At 48.7% G+C, this 23,834-nt stretch overlaps 1 protein-coding gene across 1 annotated transcript; it reads left to right on the top strand.

Moving 5' to 3' along the window:
• The first annotated feature begins 1,897 nt into the window (after nucleotides 1-1,897).
• On the top strand, nucleotides 1,898-14,923 carry LOC119303463 (nuclear pore complex protein NUP1-like). Its single transcript, XM_037580592.1, has 17 exons — nucleotides 1,898-2,237; nucleotides 2,893-2,939; nucleotides 3,020-3,129; nucleotides 3,495-3,663; nucleotides 4,261-4,545; nucleotides 4,732-4,818; nucleotides 5,214-5,918; nucleotides 6,013-6,506; nucleotides 7,332-9,320; nucleotides 9,443-9,509; nucleotides 11,713-12,397; nucleotides 12,912-13,055; nucleotides 13,170-13,322; nucleotides 13,441-13,556; nucleotides 13,773-13,940; nucleotides 14,034-14,264; nucleotides 14,374-14,923. Exons 1-17 carry the CDS (start codon nucleotides 1,913-1,915, stop codon nucleotides 14,503-14,505), a joined length of 5,907 nt encoding a protein of 1,968 aa, XP_037436489.1. The 5' UTR covers nucleotides 1,898-1,912; the 3' UTR covers nucleotides 14,506-14,923.
• The last annotated feature ends 8,911 nt before the right edge of the window (nucleotides 14,924-23,834 follow it).

A 23,834-nucleotide genomic window follows, 5' to 3' on the forward strand; every position in this document is an offset into this window, starting at 1 on the left:
TGTAGCAAAAATCAAACGTTCGATCAGCAAAAAAAGCTTACGGTCTCTAGTTCCAGCATTTGTTAATGTGGAACCAGCAATTTTTTTGCCGGTTGTAGCAAAACAAAAACCCTGTTGTAGCAAAATTACCTATATCGTCGTTCAGTTCCAGCACTGGTCATGTGTGGATGCAGCTTTTTCGCCGGCTGGTTCCAGCAAAAATGATATATGGTTGCAGCACCGGAGCCCGTCGTCTTCGCCGCCGACAGCTGTTGGTTGCAGCAAGCATGGTCTCCGGTTCCAGCATCTCGGGACTCTGGTTCCAGCAAAACAAAAGCTCGGTTGCAACACCGAAGCCTCTCCTGTCTCCACCTTCGGCGACTGCTGGTTATAGCAACCATGGCTGCTCGTTCCAGCATCGCTGGACTCTGGTTCTAGCGGTGCCGGGCCCATGGGTGGCAAGCTCCTGGCAGGCAGCGCCGCAATCCCCCCTTTGTCTCCCCCAGAGCAGCGCCAGATCCTCCTGCGAAAAAAAGGCAGCGCCCATGGCCGGGGGCCTCCCTCCCTGCCTTGCCAGAGAAGGAAAAAGAATGGAACGGGGGGACGACGGTGCAACTGAAGTGTGCCTTGTGGTGGTTTCGCGACAGTGCGGGGAAGGGAGAGAAGAAACATGGCGCGAGAAGGACGCGGCTGAAGGTAGGAGATGGAGTGCACGGGAAGAGGTAAGGCAGGAAGGGGCGGTCCTCACGGCTCCACCGAAATACACATGTCTCGCGCGAGGGGCTGCTTGAGTGGGCGCACGACGCCAGCGTGGCGCGTGACCGGTCGGGCGTTCGGCCGGCGTTCAGCGTGGTGGTTAGTTCTCAGTCGACCGAGACTTAACCAAGTCTCAATCAAAGTGACATAATATATAAGAAGGAAAAAGAAAACGAAAAGGATATTTTTTGCACGGATCTTCATGCAAGATCAAACGAATATAGTATCGACTGAGACATAACCAAGTCTTAGTTGGCCGAGACTTAACAAAACTGATTTGTAATTCAGTAAGAGGATAATTGTGAGGAGAGAATATTTTCAAACGATGTACTCCCTCCGTTCCTCAATATAAGACCTTTTAGAGATTTCACTATGAACTACATACAAATGTATATAGACATACTTTAGAGTGTAAATTCGCTCATTTTGCTCCGTATGTAGTCTACTATTTAGAAACGGAGGGAGTATAGTGAAATCCTAAAAAAGTCTTATATTTAGAAACGGAGGGAGTATTGTGTAGTATAGAGAGCAGATGTTGGACGCACCAACGGCGATGATCACTCTCCTTTGCTTTGCTTTGGTCTGGTAGTAAAGATAAACACCTTTCTCATACGTTTGGACTGCACGCTTCGCAAGCAGCTTCCGGCGAGACCGCCCCACGTGCGCTCTGCCGCTCTCCGCTCGTCGCCGCGTCACCGATGACAAGGAGCAACCCCGCCGTTCCCGAGACAAGAGAATCTGCGCGTGCGTGCGTGTATCCCCAGCCAAAACCCGCCGATCCATCCATCCATCCATCCATCCATCCATCCCACGGTTCGAAATTTAAATCCACCCCCTCGCCCATCCGCGACGCCACGCCTGAGCGAGATTAACGGCTCCTAACGACCCGAGCCGAACGTTAAACGGGCCCGTAATCCACCCACGGAAAACACCACGCAACGCAATCCCGCACCCAGCCAGCCAAGCCCACGCCGCCCGCGCCCTAGCGCACGAAAAGGAAAGAAAAATACCCCGGAAAAAAACAGGAGGCTGCCTGCGAACTACGCGGGCCTCGCAGCGCAAGAGCCCTAGGCAGAAGCGCCCCCACTTTTCCCTTCCCCCCCACACGACGCCCGCCTCCTCCTCCTGCCTCCTCTCCCTCCCCCGCGCCCCGCCTCCGCGCCGCGCCGCACCGCCCATGGAGCAGGGCTCGTACTCCGGCGCCGGCGGGAAGATCCGGCGCCGCCCGCCCCCGCGCGCCTCCGCCGCCACCCCCTACGACCGCCCCCCCGCCGCCGCCGCCTCCCGCCGCCTCGCGGCCGCGGCCGCAGCCGCCTACCGCGGCGGCGACGGCGAGGGCGGCGGCTGGGTGTCCCGGCTCGTCGACCCGGCCTCGCGCCTCATCGCGGGCGGCGCCGCGCGGCTCTTCTCCTCGGTCTTCCGCAAGCGCTTCGCCGTCGCGCCCCCCGCGCCAGCCCCTGCCCCTGCCGCGGCCGCACAGCCCCCCGCCTCCCCGCCTCCCGGTGAGCCTACAGCTTCCTCTCCTTCCCGCTTTCCCCTCCCGAGATTCGTGTTTGCTCGCGCGCGCTCCTGAGATTGGTTGTGGCTGCGGGCTTGGGCTAGGGTTTCGGTCTGCTTCCCGGCATGCTAGGGTTTAGCTTAGATTGCTGACCGCCTGCTTCCAGTTTTCGGCGATTTTGACCCGACCAGTGCTATTGCTGGCACGAAGAGCCAATTTCACGAGGAAAAAGGGTGTTAACTGGAGCCCTCTAAAGTTTTTTACTTGCTTTTGCTTTATTATGTTTAAAGTTGTAGTTTGTATCGATATGGATGTGGCATGTGCATGGCTGTGCGTTCTGAAGAATAAGTGAATAACACATGGGCTTAGATCTGTGCTTGAAACTAGTTATACTGGACAACTTTTATTATCCTGTGCGTTACGTTGATGTTTGTAAGCTACACTTAAATTGTGCCAATTTTTGTATTGGAGGGGAGTGTGGTCTATTGGAACCATATGTTTGATTGGGTAGAAATTAGAATACAACACAGGAGATGTTCTTCATGTTTCAGTTCTTTTTGCTAGATAACTGAAGCTCTAGTTGTAATTGCATCATACTGTTGTCGAGCTTATATCATTGAGCTGCACTTACAAATCTGATACCTGTTTCATGTATGCAGGCCAAGATGCTGAACCTAATCAAGATTTGCCTGAGGCAACACATACGGTAAGTAGCAATCATGGTGCAACCTGTTTAAGCTCATCCCCTGTTGTTCTGACCAAGGGCTGTTTCAAATTTTTACGCAGGGTTTATCTCCAGTGGGTGGAATGGCGAAAGGGAAGGACCTCGCTGGTACATCCGGTGACAAATCATTGTCTGAAGTAGAGCATCTGTTAATGCGGAAAACGTTCACCAGGAAAGTATCTGCATATTTTGTGCTTCTTGAACTTCCAGTTTTCTACTCCCTCTGTAAACGCTCTTATATTGATTTACAGAGGGAGTACTATTTTTTTTTTCTCTCGGTAAGTATCAAAATATGTTAATTGTTAGCTGTCCATGGTGAATTCTGATCCCCTAGTATTAATGGATGATGTATGTCCTTTTGATGTCCAACTTGCTTCAGAACACAGTATATATTAATCCAAGTTATTTCTCATTTTTTTGTTTCGCGTTCCATTATTTTGGACTGAACATTGTCACTACCTGATATCCTCTGCAACATTATCTCTTTTCCCTCACTGCTTTTGTACCTGTTCTTGACGATTGGATTCTTCTGTTCAGGGTTGAGTTTGATCGTCTCACAGACTTGCTGCGTGCAAGAACTGTAGAGCCTGCTTTGTCTGCACAAGTAGACCACCATGAGGATAAGAATGAAACAAGAACCAGAATTGATGGAATAGGAGGCTCCACATCTCATGGGATGGCTATAGACCATTCTCCGCCCGCTGATGTAAGGAGTTACCTTGTTTGTGTAATTTCCTTTTAGTTGTTGGATAAATTTGTATTAAGGTGCTGGTAAGGACCATGTGAACATTTTTGACGAATTCCATGAAGTGTATGTTGTTAGTAGATACTGTATTTGTTTAGTATGCTGTCTCAGTGATTCCTGTGGTCAGGTTAGTGATGATGCTCACTTGACTTTGCTCGATCAAACTTGAATATGTTAAGTAAGATGGTAGCAAAATTATCACTGTGATCTAGCAACTTTCATTGAAGTAATACATCAATTTGACATATGATGTGGATTCAGTTGTTCAGATTGATCTAAGTTTCTGTGTCTGTTAGGACCTCTTTTGGTTCACCTGTACAATATTAGGTGCACAATTGTGCAGTTGAACAGTTCATGGATTTTACCTGCAATTCAAACAGGGTAGCATGGATTTTACCTTTTGGTTTCCTTGTTTTGCCCGTCTAATACAATACACCTGGCAACTAAGTTATTCAGTGTTTAAGTTAGGAAGAGGCAGGCAAATGTAGCTGTACTTCTATTAAGCTTGGTTAGGATTTCAGTTGCCTGTTTTAATTATAATTCATATTCAATTTGCAGGTTCCTATCCGGGATGTTAAGTCCCCTGCGGACCTTGCCAAACAATATATGAGCTCCCGTTATTCGAGAGAACTCCAACAGAGTAGTCTAAGGAGCCAAGTACTTTTTGGTAACAAAGCGGAATCAAGCACCACTGGTTATTATAGGACTTCTGGTGCACCACTTGTTCAGGAGCTGAATCAAGTTAGCAATGAAAACCCTGGACTTCCTGTGAATGGCTATATGGCTTCAGGATTACGTGGGCGGTCAGCAATATGTAAAATGTCCCGCTCTCCATTTTTTAAGGTAGCTTTATACTTCTATCTGCTGCACATCATTCTCTTTCCATCTCATAGTTCTACATTTATATTTTGCTCCACGTGGCATACTCTTGTCCTTGTATGGTGCTTGAATTTTCTCTCTTCAGTTGAGTGATTTTCAACTGCAAAACTGTATAGTTGTTTTTACTAAATATCTATTTATGCCTAGCAGGGCCCAAGCTCTTCCAATGATATGAATGTTTCACCATTTTCATTATCTCATGCACGAACCCCAAGTTTGGCTGCTGGCGGCAGGCAGGTAATTTGTGGAAGATTTCTGAATTTGAAATAAGTCACATACTGCACTGTATATTCTTGTTCATGTTATATATTCAGCTTGAAAAACATGCCGTTTGTTGAAAAGCAGTTGAAACATGGTGTGTATTTATGGTTGATACCCAATCGACCCTTTTAACATCTTTATATATATATGGACAAACTGTTGCATATCCCAACATTAATGAGGCAGAAAGTAACAGGTCATCCTGTTTGATTGACACTAGTGGCGTTGTGACAACGACCCATTTAGATTTTAGTCTCAATATAAATAATAAATTTAATATTAGTGAGGATTGAGGAACATTCTCCATCAGATTTTGCATTGTCTGGACTATATCTGCCAGAGCTTTTCTAAATCATCTGTCTTCCTAACAGGTGTTGAAACGAAGAGGCACAGAGTTTGACAATGAACTTGGATCTGTTGGCCCCATACGCAGGATTCGTCAGAAGTCGAATATGATGTCTCCTTTTAAAGATGCTCATGCTAGTCCTCGGGGAAATTTTCTTCCTACCCGTACAATTGGTTCAGATTTTGCTGAAGGCAGTTCACCCCATCAGGAACCTCCTAGTTCAAAAAGATTACTGCTTGAGTCCAGCCAATCCCTGCGGACTGTAGAAAGACAGAGAAATAGTGAAGGTGGCAAACCTTCTAATGATGATGTTCCTCCTGTTCCAACTCAACCAAACAAGATGGCTGAGAAGATATTTGAGCAGCTTAACATAATAGCTCCATCACCAAAAGGCAAACAGTCTGGGCAACAATCTGTTGCTGGGAAACCAAGGCAATCCATGTCCAATGGACCAAAGGGTGTAAGTGACCCCAGTAGTTCCCGACAATTTCAAGATTTGGATGGAGTTAATCTTCCCCATGATTCTGATCTGAATGGTTCTACATTGAATAAAGACAAGCTGATGAAAGATGGATCATCAAAAGTTCATTCCATTACGTTTCATCAGGATTTAGGCAACAGAGACATGAAGTCTGATCATGTTGCTATTCTTAATAAGCCTGCCATTTCGGGGAATTCAGTTTCTGCTACTACATCAAGGAAACCAGGTTTCAAAATGGCTGTTTTTGAGGTATGGTAGAAATATTAATGCAGTGTAAATTAGTCATATAAGCACTTATGATCTGAAAGTTATATTTACCATTTTTTTGTTTTGTACGTTTCAGGATTTAACTGAGTTTGACGATGATCTGGAAGCCCCTGTCCCATCAAAGAATTCAAAATTTGAGACAGATGTGAAGGCAACAGAGCAGAAGTTTGATTCAAAGATGAAGGAGCGGAAAGTTCAACATGTTAAATTTGAGCAGAAAGTTGAATCAACCTCATCGGAGCAGAATGTTATCAATTCTTCAGTTACTGAACAGCCTAGAACATCCACATCAAAAGATGTCTCTACACCCGGCTTGTTTTCATCCAGTGATACTGAAAAGAAGGGCACCCCCAATGTTTCCTCAAATAACAACACTGGTTTTACGTTTCAGCATGTATCTCCTGCAGACCGTGCTGAGGGTACTGTTTCAGCAGTTCCACTTGCTTCAAATAAAGACGATAAACAGACCAGTGCTTCACCTTTTATGTTTGGTTCCAAGCCATCCAGTACATCAGATTTGGAAACATCAACAGCTGCTGGTGTAAAAACCAAAGGAAGACTTGGGGAGAGGTGATTCTCTTGGAACTCTTTTTTCCTCATTTTTCCTTAAGCACCCATGTTTAATTATTTGGTTGCATACCCATCTTTTGAAAGATTTTGGTATTACCTGGAAGGGATATCATAAAGGTAGGCTAGAAAGAAATCTGTTAGGATAAGAGATGCATATTCATTATTCACTTGAGGAGCTTCTTTCATATCGTATTTTGTCGCAATAATATTAAGATAATTAATGGTAAGGGTCGAAGGGTGTGCACCAAGTTCAGACATGTTGTATACTTTTGGATTGTAGTGAAAGTGCTTGTGTTGTTCTATATCAGTCTTCAGCCTACCATGTGCGCAGACCAAGGATGCAGTAATTCTAAGAAGAACGAGACTACACACACCTAATGTCACAGTACTACCAATCAGCAATTTCCAAATCAGTTAAATAGGGGTAAAGCGCAAATATTGACTACAATATTGATTCCCTCAATGGGAAAATATTGTTTTTAAGTGTCGTCCATGTATACATCTCATGTATCAGTATCTCATCACTGCCCTACTCTCTGGGAACAGAGTTTTCCGAGGCCAATAACATATAGTGAGACGAGTGAGCATTGTAGTTACAACTGTGAAACATATAGCAAAGGGTATAGTTTGAAAGATAAGGGCATCTTAGTTATGTTCAATCACTATGGATTGAAAAATTGGAGGACAACCCATCAGAAATTCTTGTTTCTTTTGTTTATAACTCAAATTTTGTTTTGGATTTGTTAGGCATTTATTTTTCATAGGCAGTTGCATTCTACTATTTGGAGTATCTGCTAACGTATTCTGCTACTTGTGTGTTTCCAGTGCCACGAAGCCCGCATCATTGGACACACCTAATTTGGAGAAGGGCAATGGAAGGGAAGGAGCTGGAGATATCCATAAGTCATCTGACAAGGAGTTGCCTATGGCTGCACCAACATTGACTCCACCTCTCCATTTTGCTTCTGCTGCATCTACTTCACCGGGCCTGAGCAATGGCTTGTCGCACACATCACCACCGAAGTTGTCAAATACCACGCCCACTGATAAACCTGCTGTCAGCACCACTCCATTAACTACCATTGCCGGCTTCTCTGTATCCAGCAGCAGTCCACCTGTTTCATCTTCAGTTCCTGCATTTCCAACTATCAATTTTGGCTCCAGCAGTCCAACGGTAGCAACACCAAAACCAGAGACGACATCCACAGAGACAAAGCCAGCTAGCACTTCACTCTTTGGTACCGTGGGTACTACAACTGAATCCAAGTCTAAAGCCCCAGAATCAGCCAGCAATGCACCATCCAATCTGAATACCTCGTCCATTTTCTCATCAAATATCACAACCTTTTCGAGTTCTCCAGTCACATCCTCTTCTTTCTCGAGCACTGCAACATTTTCGTCTTCTCCTGTTGCATCCTTTAGTGTTGGAACTGCACCAGCTAATTCTACACCATCTACTACATCTGGTGTCCAGTCCGCTTCAACGGCAGCGTTTGCATTCTCGAGCTCAGGAAACAGCATATTTGGGTTCAGTTCTCCATCTCAATCTACTGGTCTGAGCACAACTGTTGGTGGCAGTACCTCTCAACCATCTCCTGCTAGCACGATCTTTGGTAGCAAGCCGCCACAGCCACAGGGCACAATGTCACAGCCGCCTCAGAGTTCAGCCACACAGTTTAGCTCTTCGTTCCCGATTGTGGCTAGTGGAGTGGCGGCAGCTTCGTCATCGGGACCTGGCACTGTCTCTTTTGGAGCGGGAGCTTCTCCCCCTGGGACCTTGTTGTTTGGAGCAGGGGCATCTTCATCTGGTCCTGGTACCGTGTCTTTTGGAGCGGGGGCTGCCTCATCAGGAGGTCCAGGGAGTGTTTCTATTGGAGGAGCTTCCTCATCTGGCACTGGTGTCTTCTCGTTTGGAGCAGGGGTTTCGTCATCTGGACCTGGGACTGTATCTTTTGGAGCGACGCCTTCCTCATCTGGATCTGGGACTATGACTTTTGGAGGGACACCTTCCTCATCTGGACCTGGAACTGTGTCTTTTGGCGTGACAACTTCCTCTACCGGGCCTGTGTTTGGTAATTCACCGTTTGGATCTGGAGCTGCCGCCTTCTCTGGATCTGGAAGTGGGTTTGCATTTTCATCACCTAGCTCTTCCACTGCCTCGTCCTTGGCAGCGGCTAGTACAAGTATGTTCAGCAGTAGCTCCACGGCTTCATCGTCCGCTGCTCTCAGCAACCCTTTTGGTTCAGCTTCGTCCTCTCCCAGCATGTTTACATTTGGACAATCAGCATCTTCAGGGGGTGCTTTTTCATTTGGAGCACAGTCAGCTCCAGCTTTCTCATCGCAAGCTCCTCCAGTTTATTCGTTTACCTCGGCGAGCGCAAGCATGAATTTGTCTACACCACAGCCTGCATTTGGGATGACAAATGCCAACACAGGCTTCGGAATGGGATCTCCTGGAAATGACCAGATGAGTATGGAAGACAGCATGGCTGATGACACCAACCAAGCAGCACCCCCGCAAGTGTCTGCACCAGTGTTTGGTTCTTCGCTATTTGGGCAGCCAGCTAGTTCACCCGCCGCTCCTATATTTGGGCAGCCAGCTAGTTCACCGGCCACTCCAGTATTTGGTGCTCCGGCTGCCCAGCCTGCCGGAGCTTTCCAGTTTGGCGGTCAACAAGGCTCAGTGCAGCAGAACCCGGCATTCCCAACTGGTGGTAGCTTAGAGTTTCAGGGCGGGAACTTCTCGTTGGGCAGCATGGGTGGCGACAAGTCCAACAGGCGGATCATCAAGGCCAAGAGGACACAGAAGAAAAGGTAGCCTCGCTGTTCAATTTTGCATTACATGGTGGCTATTTTCGATGGTGCAATGTCCGGGAAGGTCATGTGGATGGGAACTCCGGAGGCGATGATTTCGTATGGCCATACACATGTTCCAGCATCGAAGCTGTCCCACCGACAGGACATATATCTATCTGGAGGCTGTCATGCGAATATCAAGTCAAGGTCAGTGTAGAGTAGCCACTCAATTGTATTTTCTTGCTTGCTTGGTGGGTCAGTCGAAAGGGTGAAAGCCCTGGTGGGTTGGCACGTGTTGTAGTAGTATGCTTGTGCTCTTGGGGTGTAAAATGGAACAAACAAGAGTGTGTATCTGAAGGTGTAATTTTGTCTGAGTTTCTTATTTGCGTCGGGTCCGATATAGTTGTCTCGCAGAGAAAGTGTACTGACTGGTGTATTATTCCTTTTTTTGTTTCCACACCCAACTGGCTTAGAACTCTAGTTTAGAGTGTAATTTTGTCTCCTTTTCCCTGCCGTCTGGTCTGGTTCATTTCCTTTTTTTTTTCTTATTTGCGTCCGATATATTTGTCTGGTAGAGAGGAAATGCACTGGCGTTGTACTATTTATTATTCTTGTCTCAGCACCCAGCAGGCTTGTTTTGGAAGCACTAGAGCATGCGTGCTTCCTGGATGCTTCCCTTCATCTGTCAACGCGGCAATGTGCCGTGTTTGTTTACTGTGCCCGTCCGTCCTTATGAGCTGTTCCGTTTGATCGCCATTCTGTGTTATCCATCCCCACGGAGAAAGCGACCGGTTTTCTCCCATCTGCTTGACCCGTTCTCCGGGAAAAAGGCAGCAATCGGCATCCATACGTTGAATTATTACAGTCACGTAGCATGCCCGAGCCACGTCGGTCGCGATCCCCGTCAGAAACAGGGGATGTTACAGGGACGTTGCCTGGCCACCTGCCGGGAAAAGGAGGCCCAACGGCCAGTGGCTCTTCTTCTTCCCTCCCTGTGTGGTAGAGACGGCGACGCCCTTTTGGACTTTGTCGACAGCGCCAAGCGGCGAGCGCGGCACGACCTGGTCGCGGGCGAACGCGCTTTCTTTTCTTTCTCCGAGCTCGCGTTGCCGTTTAGGCACTCCGCCCGGGAAGAGCGAAAGGGCACGGCAGATATGAATATATATCTATGCGACCTTCTTCTCGCATCCCACTTCTCCCCCTCTCCCTTCCCCCGTGCTGTGCGGTGCCATGTCGAGGTCGCAGATAAGTAGGTGCAGCTCGCTAATCATTGCCTCTTCTTAACTAGCAGGCCCGCAACCACCTCCTGCCCTGCCCGTGGCTGGATTTCTTTGTTTTTTTTTTGTTCACACACACTTACCTCCCGTCACGTACTGCTGCTGCTAGCATTACTTTTTGTCCAGTCTTCTCCTTCGTCTTAGATATCACGGCTGGGTTCCTCTCCTCGCGGGGCCGGCCTCCCTCGTCTCCCTTGTCCCCTTCCTCTCTTCACAGCAGTATATCATCATCGCCGAGGGCCCGTCCGATCTCTTCGTCCACACTTTTTGTTTTGTTTGCTGATTGGCGTGCGTGCGGTTTCTTGGTCCTAGAACCAGTCCCTGACCATCTTTGCTTGCGCAATTTGGTTTCTTGCATAAGCATTCGCCTTTGACTGCTTCTTTCCAAGGCCCACCAACCACCTTCAATTCAATGTGCTCATTCAACAATTCTGCCTCTTCCTCTTGATGCATACGTAGCCCCCGTCCAAGAAGCGTCAGATCATGGCATTCCACGCTGCAGCTCCAGCTCCTGCCGGATGGAAAGCGTTGACTTTGTTGGTTCATCGGTTCTGCTAGCACTTTCCTTCAGTTCAGCCCATCTCTTCCCGGTTGGGAGGTAAAAATCCTTTCTTTTCCTTTCCTCGGTGGGTGGCCGACATCCCTCCGGGCCGCGATCTGATCGACCCCGGCGCGGCGCAGAGCACCACGAGTCTCCCGTCCCGTGCTTGCTGCTCCTTCCTTCCTTGGATCCCAGGACCAGGAGTAGGAGTGGTGGTGGGGTAGCTGCCGCAGCCTCTTGTCCTGTCCCCCCCGCCCGCCGGTCGATAAAGATTCGCCGATTCCGTCTTCGTCTTGGTCCGGCCGTTCCATCCAACCATCCATCGGCAGCGGCGACGATGGGCAACACCTGCGTCGGCCCCAGCATCGGCAAGAACGGCTTCTTCCACTCCGTCTCCACCGTGCTCTGGACCAGGCGCCCCGACGGCGAAGCCCTGCCCGCCGCCAACGCCAACGCCAATGGAGGCGTCGCGGACCGGGCCCCGCCGCCGGACGCGCCGCTGGCCGGCCACATCGTGAGCAAGGCGCCCGAGCCCGTCAAGATCGCCTCCGGCGCCGCCAACGCCAAGCCCGATGAGGCGGCGCAACCCAAGCCCAAGGCCAAGCCGCCGGTGCATCCCAAGCCCGCCCCCGCCAAGGAGCAGGAGTCCAAGGCGTCCACGGACTCGTCCAGCAGCTCCGGCTCCGGCTCCGGCGGCGAGGCCAAGCCGCCGCACCACCGGCCCAAGGTACCCCCGGTCAAGCGCGTGTCCAGCGCCGGCCTGCTCGTCGGCTCCGTGCTCAAGCGCAAGACGGAGAGCGTCAAGGAGAAGTACAGCCTGGGGCGGCGGCTCGGGCAGGGCCAGTTCGGCACCACCTACCTCTGCGTCGAGCGGAGCTCCGGCAAGGAGTACGCCTGCAAGTCCATCCTCAAGCGCAAGCTCGTCACCGACGACGACGTGGAGGACGTGCGTCGGGAGATCCAGATAATGTACCACCTGGCCGGCCACCCCAACGTCATCTCCATCCGGGGCGCCTACGAGGACGCCGTCGCCGTGCACCTCGTCATGGAGCTCTGCGCCGGCGGCGAGCTCTTCGACAGGATCGTGCAGAAGGGACACTACACCGAGCGGAAGGCCGCCGAGCTCGCCAGGGTCATCGTCGGCGTCGTCGAGGTGTGCCACTCCATGGGCGTCATGCACCGGGACCTCAAGCCCGAGAACTTCCTCTTCGTCGACCAGACGGAGGAGGCCGCGCTCAAGACCATCGACTTTGGTCTCTCCGTCTTCTTCCGGCCTGGTGAGTTTTTGGTCAATCTGGTGGGTGCAACCACCATTCTGTTACTAATCATAGCTAGAGTTCATCTCCATTTTTTTTTTCAGAAAAGGAAACACTTGCCTATGTTCGTATTTATTTTTCAGAAAAATAAACATGAAAACAATACTTATCATACATTGCACTGCATCTAGATGGGCAAGAAAATATGTATGATTTGTCATTTTGCTACCATGGTTCTGTATTTCTGTTCCTTGATTTGATCCATAATTTGGTCACACGCTCACATCCCATCCAGACTGATTGATGTGACCATGTTGTGGGCTTCATAAAGCATGACAGCATACTGAATTTTTGCAATGCATTGTGCTTTCAGCAACATGTTTTTTCCTGAGAAATTATGCCATTCAACTGCAACCATAAACATCTTGGCTACACATCTTTATCAGACTGCAGCCTGAATCTTTTTTTGAATTTTCATCAGATTTGAGACATTCTCCACTGTAATCTCTGCTAATCTGGATCTTAATTATCCCAGGTCAAATATTCACCGACGTTGTCGGAAGCCCCTACTATGTCGCGCCGGAAGTCCTGAAGAAGAAATATGGCCCCGAGGCAGACGTCTGGAGCGCCGGTGTGATCATCTACATTCTGTTGTGTGGCGTGCCGCCATTTTGGGCAGGTATGAATTGTGTTCACTTTCTGACTTCTTTACTTCTTCGACACAATGCGCAATTACTTTACAATTTTTTGGCATTTTGATCTAATTACGGCCTTGTTTCTTTTCATCGATCAGAGAACGAGCAGGGCATATTCGAAGAGGTTCTACACGGGAAACTCGACTTCGAGTCAGATCCATGGCCCAGCATCTCCGAAGGCGCCAAGGATCTCGTGAGGAGAATGCTCCTCAGGGACCCCAAGAAGAGACTGACTGCCCATGAAGTTCTACGTGAGTCATTAAATTTCTCATCACATGACTAAATAAATTCTAGTTCTCTCAATGGTCTTTACTCTTTAGTGAATTGTGTTGCTGAAGTCTGAAGATTTCTATTTTCGCATTGTCTCAGGGCATCCATGGGTTCAGGTTGGCGGTCTGGCTCCTGACAAGCCTCTGGACTCTGCTGTTCTATCCCGTATGAAGCAGTTCTCGGCCATGAACAAGCTGAAAAAGATGGCTCTCAGGGTAAGAAGCATTCACTTCCCGGCTTGAAATGATTGTTTCTTTCGCATGCCTTGTCGCTCTGAATTGTCATCTTGCCTTTGTGCTCGTCCACCAAGCCAAGTGGCCGGCACCACCTGCCATTTGGAGCTTGGTGGATGTTATCATGGAAGAGACCAAGAATGCAAAACCATCCAAATCGACTTGTCCTGACGCGTGTGTATGTGTGTGTCTGTCCAGGTGATTGCGGAGAACTTGTCCGAGGACGAGATCGCCGGCCTCAAGGAGATGTTCAAGATGATCGACTCGGACAACAGCGGGCAGATCACGTACGAGGAGCTCAAGGTGGGGCTCAAGAAGGTGGGCGCCAACCTCCAGGAGTCGGAGATCTACGCGCTCATGCAGGCCGTAAGTTTGTCACTCAAATTCACAAGAGTGTGATGAATCCAGTGAAAGAAGTGTGTTGGCATTGACACGAAGAATGAAATGGGGTGAATGCAGGCGGACGTGGACAAGAGCGGGACGATCGACTACGGTGAGTTCATCGCGGCGACGCTGCACCTGAACAAGGTGGAGCGGGAGGACCACCTGTTCGCGGCGTTCCAGTACTTCGACAAGGACGGCAGCGGCTACATCACCCCCGACGAGCTGCAGCTCGCGTGCGAGGAGTTCGGCCTTGGCTCCGACGACCTCAGCCTCGACAACATGATCAGAGAAGTTGACCAGGACAACGTCAGTCACACCTTCCCTCCCTTCTTTTTTCTTCTCTTCTCTTCGGGGTGCTCTGACTGAACTGAAACACCAAAACGCTGATGATCTCGTGTGTTGGTTGCTTTGGCAGGACGGGCGCATAGACTACAACGAGTTCGTGGCGATGATGCAGAAGCCGGCGCTGGGGCTGGCGAAGAAGGCCGGGGCCGGGCTGGAGAGCAGCTTCAGCATCGGCTTCAGGGAGGCGCTGAGGATGGCTTGATGGAGGAGGAGGAGCTAGGTGGTAGTCATGGCGACACTAATTTCGTTCTGCCCGTCGAAGACGCTTTGTTGTAGAGACATGGTGAGGTGATTGAGTTTTCATAGGGTTGAAGTGGCAGCAGCTCCTGGCGAGTAGCAGAGGGTCGGGACTCGGGACAACGTGGGTGTAGTAGAGGCAGGCAGGCAGGCAGACAGCCCCGGTGATTTTCTGCTCGCTACTGGATTGGTTCAATTGTGTATTATACTGAGCATATAAACTACAAAAGGCTTTTCCCCTCCCTGTATACAGTACGGTTAGAAGTGAAACCTGCACAAGTTGGATTAGTTTTTTTTTTCTTTTTTGCGGATGAAACGAGATTGTATTAATTAAGAAAAGGTGTTACACTCGTTTTCACAAATAAGAGAAAGATCCTTGGGCCCGGAGCCTAGTACGCTGGGTGGTGCGTACCCTATGAGCTAGACAATGGGTGGCACTGTTGGCTGATCTCCAGACATGGCCAAAACTATGCCTCCGGATCCCATGCAGGGCCCTCTTTGTCTCCTTCACCTAGCTCGCCAGTGAACATCTGTTGACGCTGCTATCCATCAGGGCGCACACTCCCTGCTTGCAATCTAACTCAATGATTAATGACTTCTCCGTTCGCTGCAGTGCCAGGGACGTGCCCTCAAGACACGCTGCCATTTCCGCCTCCATCGAAGAGCGACATGATCGAAGAAAGCAACACGAAGAAAGGATGATGGCCCCGGTGTCGTCCCTTAGTACCATGCCGGCACCCCCTGTATTCTCGCCATGGACGTATGATCCATCCACGTTGAGCTTCGTCCATCCCGCCGGAGGTTTCTCCCAAGTTGTGTTAGCTACTATACCTCTCGGTGATGCTACTGTTTGCTTGACCATATGCGCTACACTCTGAACCATCTTGCCTTTCACCAAATCTCCTTATGGATGCTGCTTGATGCACGGTAGGGACTCGATGTAGCTACACAAGAATCTCCACGGACACTCGATAGCTGGTGCCGGCTTGTAATGTGTGACCTCGTTCCTACAATGCCACACACGCCAAAAGGTCATGAGGATGACCAGCCGCTGCAACTCGGTGCAGTTATCCAGGAGGTGAAGTAGCCATTCCTTGCCGGTGTTCACGACCGTCGCCAGGTCCGGGAGTAGCCATGACTCCCTCATGGCCTCCCATAGTGCACACGCCATGGGGCACCTGCAAATAGTATGGAAGGTGTCCTCCTGCTCAACGCCACATAGGCCACACACATAAGATTTTTCCAAGGTTCTCTTATGCTTATTCTCCATCGTAGCCAATGAGTTGGTTGCAATCCGCCAACCGAAGACGCATACCTTAGGTGCAGCAGGGCACCTCCACATTGCCTTCCAGACGGCACAATTGCCATCCGGTGGCCTGCTTGCGGCTCATGAAGACGTGTGAAATTTATCCTCAAGACCAATCTTGTAGGCCGACTTGGCAGAAAAGATGCCTTTTGGGTATGGACCCCAAGCCAAGACATCATGCATCCTTGGCGAGGGATGCAACTTTAGTATTTCATCAACATCAAGTGGCAAGAAGTGTTGTTGAAGTAACTCTGTTTTCCATGCACCATGATCATCAAGTAGTTCTGCCACCCGGCGTAACCGGCACCTTCCAGCCTGTGATATGGGCCGGTATGACGCCGGTCGTTCGAGCCAAGGGTCGCGCCAGATACGAACATTTTGACCGTCACCGATCCGCCATACCAGCCCTCTCTTGAGGAGCTCCAAGCCATATGTTATGGCCTGCCAAGTAGAGGACACGTTACCTGCAAAAACAATATCCTCCAACCGCCCATTAGGATAATATTTAACTTTCAAAACCCTAGCACATAAGCTTTATAGGTAGAGTCATATGAATGTGGCAAATTTGTGAAACTTTTGAAGAGCCCCAACCTCAAGTAGGAATCTAAGATCATCTCTAGCGGGTCCCTCAAAAGGTATTTTTTTTGGGGAAAATATCTGGTTTAGGGGATTAAACACCGTCCAACAAATCCCTAAAAAAGTTTAGTGCCTCCAATATAACCCCCACTAAAATCTCCCCCTAGCCTATATTTGCTCCACATCCCCGCCTCCTCACCGTCTCCGGTGAGATTCCGGCAAACTTCTTTTTTCATCATTTTGTCTTCCTCTTTGTCTCCGACCATTGTGGAGCTTGTCCCTAGCATCCCTGGCTCGATGGCTCCTCCCTGTCCTCACTGGCCATGAGTAGAGCAGCGACCCAAGCAGACGGACTCCTACAAAGGAGAAACATGACATAGATTTTTTTGTACTGAGAAACATGGCCGCCAACATCGATTCCAATGATTCCTTGCGTTTCGGAACCACGCCATCGTGCCACTAGGAGAAGGAAGATGAGAAGAACTCATTCTGAAGAAGAAATGTTGAAGCCGTGGCCCATGGAAGACGAATTGCACCTACTTTGTAGACTCCTTCACATGCGTACAATCATGCTCGATGATCCTTTACCAAACTACTTTTGCGGATCATATATCCAAGCCCTAGATAGCTCATGGACATCGTCTAGTGGTGAGAAGTCATCGTTGTCCACATGAAAGGAAGAAGAAGAAAGACGGAAGAAGTAAGAAGAAGATGAAGAGAGGCTCCCATGTGGAGTTGAATTGGTCTGGGGAATAAGTTTAGGGGATTTTCTAGATGAAGAAAAGTTCAATCCCCTAAAATATAGCTTTTTAGAGGATAGGGGATACAATATAGAACTATAGGATAAGGGATCCCCGCTAGAGAGCATCTCTAGCTCATTCCCCAAAAGCTATATATAAGTGAGGAGAGTTGGGCTAGCCTGACTGAATGTGGGCCAGGTGGGTGGTGGACCGCCTGAACTGTTGGAAATATGCCCTAGAGGCAATAATAAAATGGTTATTATTATATTTCTTTGTTCATGATAATTTTCTATTGTTCATGCTATAATTGTGTTATCCGAAAATCATAATATATGTGTGAATATATAGACCACAACACGTCCCTAATGAGCCTCTAGTTGACTAGCTCGTTGATCAAAGGATAGTCATGGTTTCCTGACTATGGACATTAGATGTCATTGATAACGGGATCACATCATTAGGAGAATGATGTGATGGACAAGACCCAATCCTAAGCTTAGCTCAAAGATCGTGTAGTTCGTTTGCTGTAGCTTTTCTGAATGTCAAGTATCATTTCCTTAGACCATGAGATTGTGCAACTCCCGGATACCGTAGGAGTGCCTTGGGTGTGACAAACGTCACAACGTAACTGGGTGACTATAAAGATACATTACAGGTATCTCCGAAAGTGTCTGTTGGGTTGGCACGAATCGAGACTGGGATTTGTCACTCCGTATGACGGAGAGGTATCTCTGGGCCCACTCGGTAATGCATCATCATAATGAGCTCAATGTGATCAAGTGGTTGATCACGGGATCATGCATTACGGTACGAGTAAAGTGACTTGCCGGTAATGAGACTGAACAAGGTATTGGGATACCGACGATCGAGTCTCGGGCAAGTAACATATCGATTGACAAAGGGAATTGTATACGGATTGATTGAATCCTCGACATTGTGGTTCATCCGATGAGATCATCGTGGACCATGTGGGAGCCAACATGGGTATCCAGATCCCGCTGTTGGTTATTGACCGGAGAGGCTTCTCGGTCATGTCTGCATGTCTCCCGAACCCGTAGGGTCTACACACTTAAGGTTCGGTGACGCTAGGGTTGTAGAGATATTAGCACAAGGTAACCTGAAAGTTGTCTGGAGTCCCGGATGAGATCCCGGACGTCACGAGGAGTTCCGGAATGGTCCGGAGGTAAAGAGTTATATATAGGAAGTCCAGTTTCGGCCATCGGGAAGGTTTCGGGGATCACCGGTACTGTACCGGGACCACCGGAAGGGTCCCGAGGGTCCATCGGGTGGGGCCACCTATCCTGGAGGGCCCCATGGGCTGAAGTGGGAGGGGAACCAGCCCCTAGTGGGCTGGTGCGTCCCCCTTGGGCCTCCCCCTGCGCCTAGGGTTAGAAACCCTAGGGGTGGGGGGCGCCACCCTTGCCTTGGGGGGCAAGGCACCCCCTTGGCCGCCACCCCCCCTAGGAGATTGGATCTCCCAGGGCCGGCGCCCCCCCTAGGCACCCTATATATAGTGGGGGGAAGGGAGGGCTGCACACCAAAGCCCCAGGCCTCTCCCTCTCCCTTCCGTGACACTCCTCCGTCTCCCAGCGCTTGGCGAAGCCCTGCCGAGATCACCGTTGCTTCCACCACCACGCTGTCGTGCTGCTGGATCTTCATCAACCTCTCCTTCCCCCTGGCTGGATCAAGTTGGAGGAGACGTCTTCCCAACCGTACGTGTGTTGAACGTGGAGGTGCTGTCCGTTCGGCACTTGGTCATCGGTGATTTGAATCACGTCGAGTACGACTGCATCAACCCCATTCTCTTGAACGCTTCCGCTCGTGATCTACAAGGGTATGTAGATGCACTCCTCTTTCCCTCGTTGCTAGATGACTCCATAGATTGATCTTGGTGATGCATAGAAAATTTTAAAATTCTGCTACATTCCCCAACAGTGGCATCATGAGCTAGGTCTATGCGTAGTTACTATGCACGAGTAGAACACAAAGCAGTTGTGGGCGTCGATATTGTCAATTTGCTTGCCGCTACTAGTCTTATCTTGATTCGGCGGCATTGTGGGATGAAGCAGCCCGGACCAACCTTACACGTACGCTTACGTGAGACCAGTTCCACCGACTGACATGCACTAGTTGCATAAGGTGGCTAGTAGGTGTCTGTCTCTCCCACTTTAGTCGGATCGGATTCGATGAACAGGGTCCTTATGAAGGGTAAATAGAAATTGGCAATTCACGTTGTGGTTTTGGCGTAGGTAAGAAACGTTCTTGCTAGAAACCTATAGCAGCCACGTAAAAAACTTGCAACAACAATTAGAGGACGTCTAACTTGTTTTTGCAGCAAGTGTTTTGTGATGTGATATGGCCAAAGGTTGTGATGAATGATGAATGATATATGTGATGTATGAGATTGATCATGTTCTTGTAATAGGAATCACGACTTGCATGTCGATGAGTATGACAACCGGCAGGAGCCATAGGAGTTGTCTTAATTTATTTATGACCTGCGTGTCAACATAAACGTCATGTAATTACTTTACTTTATTGCTAAACCGTTAGCCATAGTAGTAGAAGTAATAGTTGACGTGACAACTTCAAGAAGACACGATGATGGAGATCATGATGATGGAGATCATGGTGTCATGCAGGTGACAACGATGATCATGGAGCCCCGAAGATGGAGATCAAAGGAGCAAATGATATTGGCCATATCATGTCACTATTTGATTGCATGTGATGTTTATCATGTTTTACATCTTATTTGCTTAGAACGACGGTAGCTTAAATAAGATGATCCCTCATAATAATTTCAAGAAAGTGTTCCCCCTAACTATGCACCGTTGCGAAGGTTCATTGTTTCGAAGCACCACGTGATGATCGGGTGTGATAGATTCTAACGTTCGAATACAACTGGTGTAAGCCAGATTTACACACGCAATACACTTAGGTTGACTTGACGAGCCTAGCATGTATAGACATGGCCTCGGAACACAGAAGACCGAAAGGTCGAGCATGAGTCATATAGAAGATACGATCAACATGAAGATGTTCATCGATGTTGACTAGTCCGTCTCACGTGATGATCGGACATGGCCTAGTTAACTCGGATCATGTTATACTTAGATGACTGGAGGGATGTCTATCTGAGTGGGAGTTCATTGAATAATTTGATTAGATGAACTTAATTATCATGAACTTAGTCTAAAATCTTTACAATATGTCTTGTAGATCAAATTTCCCATGTTGTCCTCAACTTCAATGCGTTCCTAGATAAAACCAAGCTGAAAGACGATGGCAGCAACTATACGGACTGGGTCCGGAACGTGAGGATCATCCTCATAGCTGCCAAGAAAGATTATGTCCTAGAAGCACCGCTAGGTGACGCACCCGTCCCATAGAACCAAGATGTTATGAACGCTTGGCAGACACGTGCTGATGATTACTCCCTCGTTCAGTGCGGCATGCTTTACATCTTAGAACCGGGGCTCCAAAAGCGTTTTGAGAGATATGGAGCATATGAGATGTTCGAAGAGCTGAAAATGGTTTTTCAAGCTCATGCCCGGGTCGAGAGATATGAAGTCTCCGACAAGTTCTTTAGCTGTAAGATGGAGGAAAATAGTTCTGTCAGTGAGCACATACTCAAAATGTCTAGGTTGCATAACCACTTGACTCAGCTGGGAGTTAATATCCTGGATGACGCGGTCATTGACAGAATCCTTTAGTCGCTTCCACCGAGCTACAAGAGCTTTGTGATGAACTTCAATATGTAGGGGATGGAAAAGACCATTCCTGAAGTATTTTCAATGCTAAAATCAGCAGAGGTAGAAGTCAAAAAGGAACATCAAGTGTTGATGGTGAATAAAACCACTAAGTTCAAGAAAGGCAAGGGTAAGAAGAACTTCAAGAAGGACGGCAAGGGAGTTGCCGCGCTCGGTAAGCAAGCTGCTGGGAAGAAGCCAAAGAATGGACCCAAGCCCGAGACTGAGTGCTTTTATTGCAAGGGAAGTGGTCACTGGAAGCGGAACTGCCCCAAATACTTAGCGGACAAGAAGGCCGGCATCACGAAAGGTATATGTGATATACATGTAATTGATGTGTACCTTACTAGTACTCATAGTAGCTCCTGGGTATTTGATACCGGTGCGGTTGTTCACATTTGTAACTCAAAACAGGAGCTGTGGAATAAGCGGAGACTGGCAAAGGACGAGGTGACGATGCGCGTCGGGAATGGTTCCAAGGTCGATGTGATCGCTGCCGGCACGCTACCTCTACATTTACCCACAGGATTAGTTTTAAACCTCAATAATTGTTATTTAGTGCCAGCTTTGAGCATGAACATTGTATCAGGATCTCGTTTAATACGAGATGGCTACTCATTTAAATCCGAGAATAATGGTTGTTCTATTTATATGAGAGATATGTTTTATGGTCATGCTCCGATGGTGAATGGTTATTCTTGATGAATCTCGAGTGTAATGCTACACATATTCATAGTGTGAATAGCAAAAGATGTAAGGTTGATAATGATAGTCCCACATACCTGTGGCACTACCGCCTTGGTCACATAGGTGTCCAACGCATGAAGAAGCTCCATGCAGATGGACTTTTAGAGTCTCCTAATTACGAATCATTTGACACGTGCGAACCATGCCTCATGGGTAAAATGACCAAGACTCCGTTCTCAGTAACAATGGAGCGAGCAACCAACTTATTGGAAATCATACATACTGATGTCTGCGGTCCAATGAGTGTTGAGGCTCGCGGTGGCTATCGTTATGTTCTCACCCTCACTGATGACTTGAGTAGATATGGGTATTGTTGGGGAACGTTGCAGAAAACAAAAAAATTTCTACGGTTTTACCAAGATCCATCTATGAGTTCATCTAGCAACGAGTGATCGGATTGCATCTACATACCTTTGTAGATCACGCGCGGAAGCGTTCAAAGAACGGGGATGAGGAAGTCGTACTCGACGTGATCCAAATCACCGGAGATCCTAGCGCCGAACGGACGGCACCTCCGCGTTCAACACACGTACGGTCAGCGTGACGTCTCCTCCTTTTTGATCCAGCAAGGGGGAAGGAGAGGTTGATGAAGATCCAGCAGCACGATGGCGTGGTGGTGGATGCAGGGGTCACCGCAGCAGGGCTTCGCCGTTCTACTACAAGAGGGAGAGGTGTTGCAGGGGAGAGGGAGGCGCCAAGACTCAAGGGTGCGGCTGCCCCCTCCCTCCCCCCTTTATATATGCCCCCTAGGGGGTGCACCGGCCCTAGGAGATGGGATCTCCTAGGGGGGGCGGCGGCCAAGGGGTGGAGTGCCCCCCAAGCCAGGTGGGGCGCCTCCCCACCCTAGGGTTCCCAACCCTAGGCGCATGGGGTGGGCCAAGGGGGGCGCACCAGCCCACTATGGGCTGGTTCCCCTCCCCACTTTGGCCCATGGGGCCCTCCGCGATGGGTGGCCCCACCCGGTGGACCCCCGGGACCCTTCCGGTGGTCCCGGTACAATACCGGTGACCCCCGAAACTCTCCCTATGGCCGAAACTGCACTTCCTATATATAATTCTTCACCTCCGGACCATTCCGGAACTCCTGGTGACGTCCAGGATCTCATTCGGGACTCCGAACAACTTTCGGGTTACTGCATATTCATATCTCTACAACCCTAGCGTCACCGAACCTTAAGTGTGTAGACCCTACGGGTTCGGGAGACATGTAGACATGACCGAGATGGCTCTCCGGTCAATAACCAACAACGGGATCTGGATACCCATGTTGGCTCCCACATGCTCCTCGATGATCTCATCGGATGAACCACGATGTCGAGGATTCAAGCAACCCCGTATACAATTCCCTTTGTCAATCGGTACGTTACTTACCCGAGATTCGATCGTCGGTATCCCAATACCTCGTTCAATCTCGTTACCGGCAAGTCACTTTACTCGTATCGTAATGCATGATCCCGTGACCAAACCCTTGGTCACTTTGAGCTCATTGTGATGATGCATTACCGAGTGGGCCCAAAGATACCTCTCCGTCATACGGAGTGACAAATCCCAGTCTTGATCCGTGTCAACCCAACAGACACTTTCGGAGATACCCATAGTATACCTTTATAGTCACCCAGTTACGTTGTGACGTTTGGTACACCAAAAGCACTCCTACAACATCCGGGAGTTACACGATCTCATGGTCTAAGGAAAAGATACTTGACATTGGAAAAACTCTAGCAAACGAACTATATGATCTTGTGTTATGTTTAGGATTGGGTCTTGTACATCACATCATTCTCCTAATGATGTGATCCCGTTATCAATGACATCCCCATGTCCATAGCCAGGAAACCATGACTATCTGTTGATCAACGAGCTAGTCAACTAGAGGCTCACTAGGGACACATTGTGGTCTATGTATTCACACATGTATTACGATTTCCGGATAATAAAATTATAGCATGAATAATAGACAATTATCATGAACAAGGAAATATAATAATAATCCTTTTATTATTGCCTTTAGGGCATATTTCCAACAGTCTCCCACTTGCACTAGAGTCAATAATCTAGTTACATTGTGATGAATCGAACACCCATGGAATTCTGATGTTGATCATGTTTTTCTCTAGGGAGAGGTTTAGTCAACGGATCTGCTACATTCAGGTCCGTATGTACTTTACAAATCT

Source organism: Triticum dicoccoides, chromosome 5A, assembly GCF_002162155.2.
Source record: "Triticum dicoccoides isolate Atlit2015 ecotype Zavitan chromosome 5A, WEW_v2.0, whole genome shotgun sequence".
In the NCBI taxonomy this organism is placed as follows: Eukaryota; Viridiplantae; Streptophyta; class Magnoliopsida; order Poales; family Poaceae; genus Triticum; species Triticum dicoccoides.